Raw genomic sequence first — 2,679 nt, forward strand, 5'->3', positions numbered from 1 at the left:
TCCCAATTCTGACTGCTTATAGTGAACTCAGTCACATCTGTGAAATAATAAAGAAAAGAAACCCAATGCTTTGCAGTGTTTCGTCTCAAAATATTAAAAATAAATAAATGTATTAGTTCTAGAACATTTCCTTTCATAAATTTGTTTGAATGATTTAGCAATTTCTCCAGTTCTGACCACTTTGTTCGCTCTTTTGTTTGTTTTCATACCTCCTTATGGCTTCCTCCTGTTTTCTTTTTTTGTCGTTTTTTTCCTGCAGGTATGTCCTATTTCTCTCATTCCTGGCGTGGTCCAAGTTCTGAGCTATCAGGCCGCTGTAGGCTCTCAGCCCATTCTCCTCAACATATTGGAAAAACCTCAGAGTTTCCTCCTCTTTGGAACTCATCATTCTTCAAGTCTTTCCACTGCATTCTAATGAGGAGATACAAGAAGCCCACAGTTATTTGACCTAGCAGAGACAAATATTTATTAGGAAATGGGACATTGTAGCTTGCTGATATTTGTGCGTTCAACTTGAAAAACAAGCACTGGATTGTGTCATGATTTCTTATTCCAGTCTTGACTTTCCTTGTCATTTCCTAATGAAAGCCACCAGGAAATGATAAATGATAAAATAGAAGGAAACAAAAAGTCATTGAGTTAAATCTGAAGTCAATTTTGTTGTTTCTCTGACTTATCAAGAGTTCATGACCAGTAGAAGGTCTCTGTTGGTTGTGAGATTTGCATGATGCTGGTCTCAGGGGGAAAAAATAACTGGAATGATGCAAGACTCTTTATGGCTGCAACATGTTTTCAGTGCACACATACAAACACTTACTTACACACAAACACACACATATGCACAAACATGTGCAAACAGTCATGGGATTTAACACCAAACTACAATTAATCATAACGTCCTGTTTGAGTGTGGATCAGAGGCGAGTGCTCGTTTTCTCAGTTGTGTTTTCACATTTCCTGGCTGAAGTTGCCGGCTGTAGCCGAGCGAGTGTGAGAATTAAAATTGAAAATGYGGCTTTCATCTTCTGCCGTTGTAATATGTGTTGGGCTCAGATGTGGAAACACAGCACTCATGGGACAAATCAGATCTGCACAGACAAAATGAGCCAATCTCACAAGACCACAAGGCATAATTTTAGCATCTACAAAGATAGCAGTTTTGTTTTATTTAATTATTTCTTTTAAAGCKACCAAAGCCTTCCTCCGGTGGCCCYCTTTTTTATGTAAAAATAATCYAATACATTGCTTTGTTAAGAAAGTGCAGTGATGCAGCTAGGACACATTTACATTTAGCAGCATTGCATTCAGTTTAACGTGGCGTTGTCTGCATCTACTTGAGATGTAAGCACAGAGCGGAGCAGTTAATGATGCGCTTCAGTCTGCATGCTTGTGCAGGATGCATTTTCCTCAAAAACCCCTTGCAACAGCATGCATCATGGTATAGGGCATGTGCAACCGCCCAATGTGAATTCGAAGGGGCTAGTAAGGGATGAGAAGACAGAGCATGGTTTTATGTAGGTCAATGTTTTCAGATCAGCCTAAGACTCATGCTTGTTTACGTGAGGGAAGCACTGAGTGTGAGTGAGCGTAGGGGAGGGGGAGGGGGGGCTTGTGATTACTGTATGAATGTTTATGTGCACAGAGAAGGCAAGGGCAGCAAAGGGGTCTTGGAGGGCAGCCAGATGGAGAATGCAAGGCCAGCGGAGAGGCGGGCCATTGTCTGGCCATCCTCAGCATCCTTCTACACCATGTCTGACTATGAATAATCTGACCATGTGCTCTATAGGTCAGTAGGTTTATCTGTACGTAGGTCGCGCTCCCSTTGATGCATAATAACATTGCTTAGCTCAGTCCCTTCACAGGCACAAAGAGGAAACTGGTGGGAGTCAAAAACAGCAACCTCCTCCTCAGAGCAGAGTTTAATAAACTAGGGCACGGAAGCCTGGTGTCAAGTGTTGGAGTGATTTTTATCTCTCCATCGTCGGGTCTTATCACGAGTGCACATCCACACATGTTCATCTGAAATCGGAAGCTGCACAAATGGAAAGAAAGCTCGGTCTCTGGGAAGGAACATTGTGCTTCCATRAGAGTTGAGGAGATGAGAAAGCACAGTTCAAACAGTGTTTGAGCTGAATTAAGCCTGCCTGCCTAATCCCTGTAAGCCAGCAGCAGCCCTCGGCACTGGAATCAGCTTGTTTATCACACTGTTTTTTTTTACCGGCCAAGCCTTTCACAATGGATTGTCTTTCTATAAATTATTGGTGTAAGATGAAATCACCCCCACCCCACTCCCTGCCCTATGGAAATATTATAAATTCAGCAATAAGTACTTTTAACCAAAATCCCATTTTCCCCCATACCGCCCTTTTGCTTTTTCACATTTATTCATTTTTATATCACCCCCTCTTCCCCCATTATTTTATTTTATTTTATTTTATTGCCCCAGATGACATGGCCCGCAACAGTTGGATCTGAGGTGCTCTCTGCTTTAAAACTAAATGATGGTGGCACATCATTTCTGTTTCTAGGCAACCGTGTCACAGGAGAGGGCTAGCATGGATATTCTGGAGACACAATGTCAAAAAGATTTCAAGGCCAACAGTTTAGTGGCCAGACACATGCATGCTCGTGCGTGCATACACAGCCCACTCACACACACACACACACACACACACACAC

General features: G+C 42.3%; 1 protein-coding gene across 2 annotated transcripts in view; it reads right to left on the reverse strand.

Moving 5' to 3' along the window:
• The window catches only part of nyap2b (neuronal tyrosine-phosphorylated phosphoinositide-3-kinase adaptor 2b), a gene marked incomplete in the record, with an annotated part of 20,973 nt that overhangs the window by 15,282 nt on the left and 3,012 nt on the right, over positions 1-2,679 (reverse strand). Inside the window, 1 exon segment of one of the 2 annotated variants that reach the window (XM_014031959.1) lies at positions 210-411. Coding sequence (XP_013887413.1) covers positions 210-388 — 179 coding nt within the window. 2 annotated transcript variants of the gene reach the window in all.

Source organism: Austrofundulus limnaeus, unplaced genomic scaffold, assembly GCF_001266775.1.
Source record: "Austrofundulus limnaeus strain Quisiro unplaced genomic scaffold, Austrofundulus_limnaeus-1.0 Scaffold6, whole genome shotgun sequence".
Taxonomy (NCBI): Eukaryota; Metazoa; Chordata; class Actinopteri; order Cyprinodontiformes; family Rivulidae; genus Austrofundulus; species Austrofundulus limnaeus.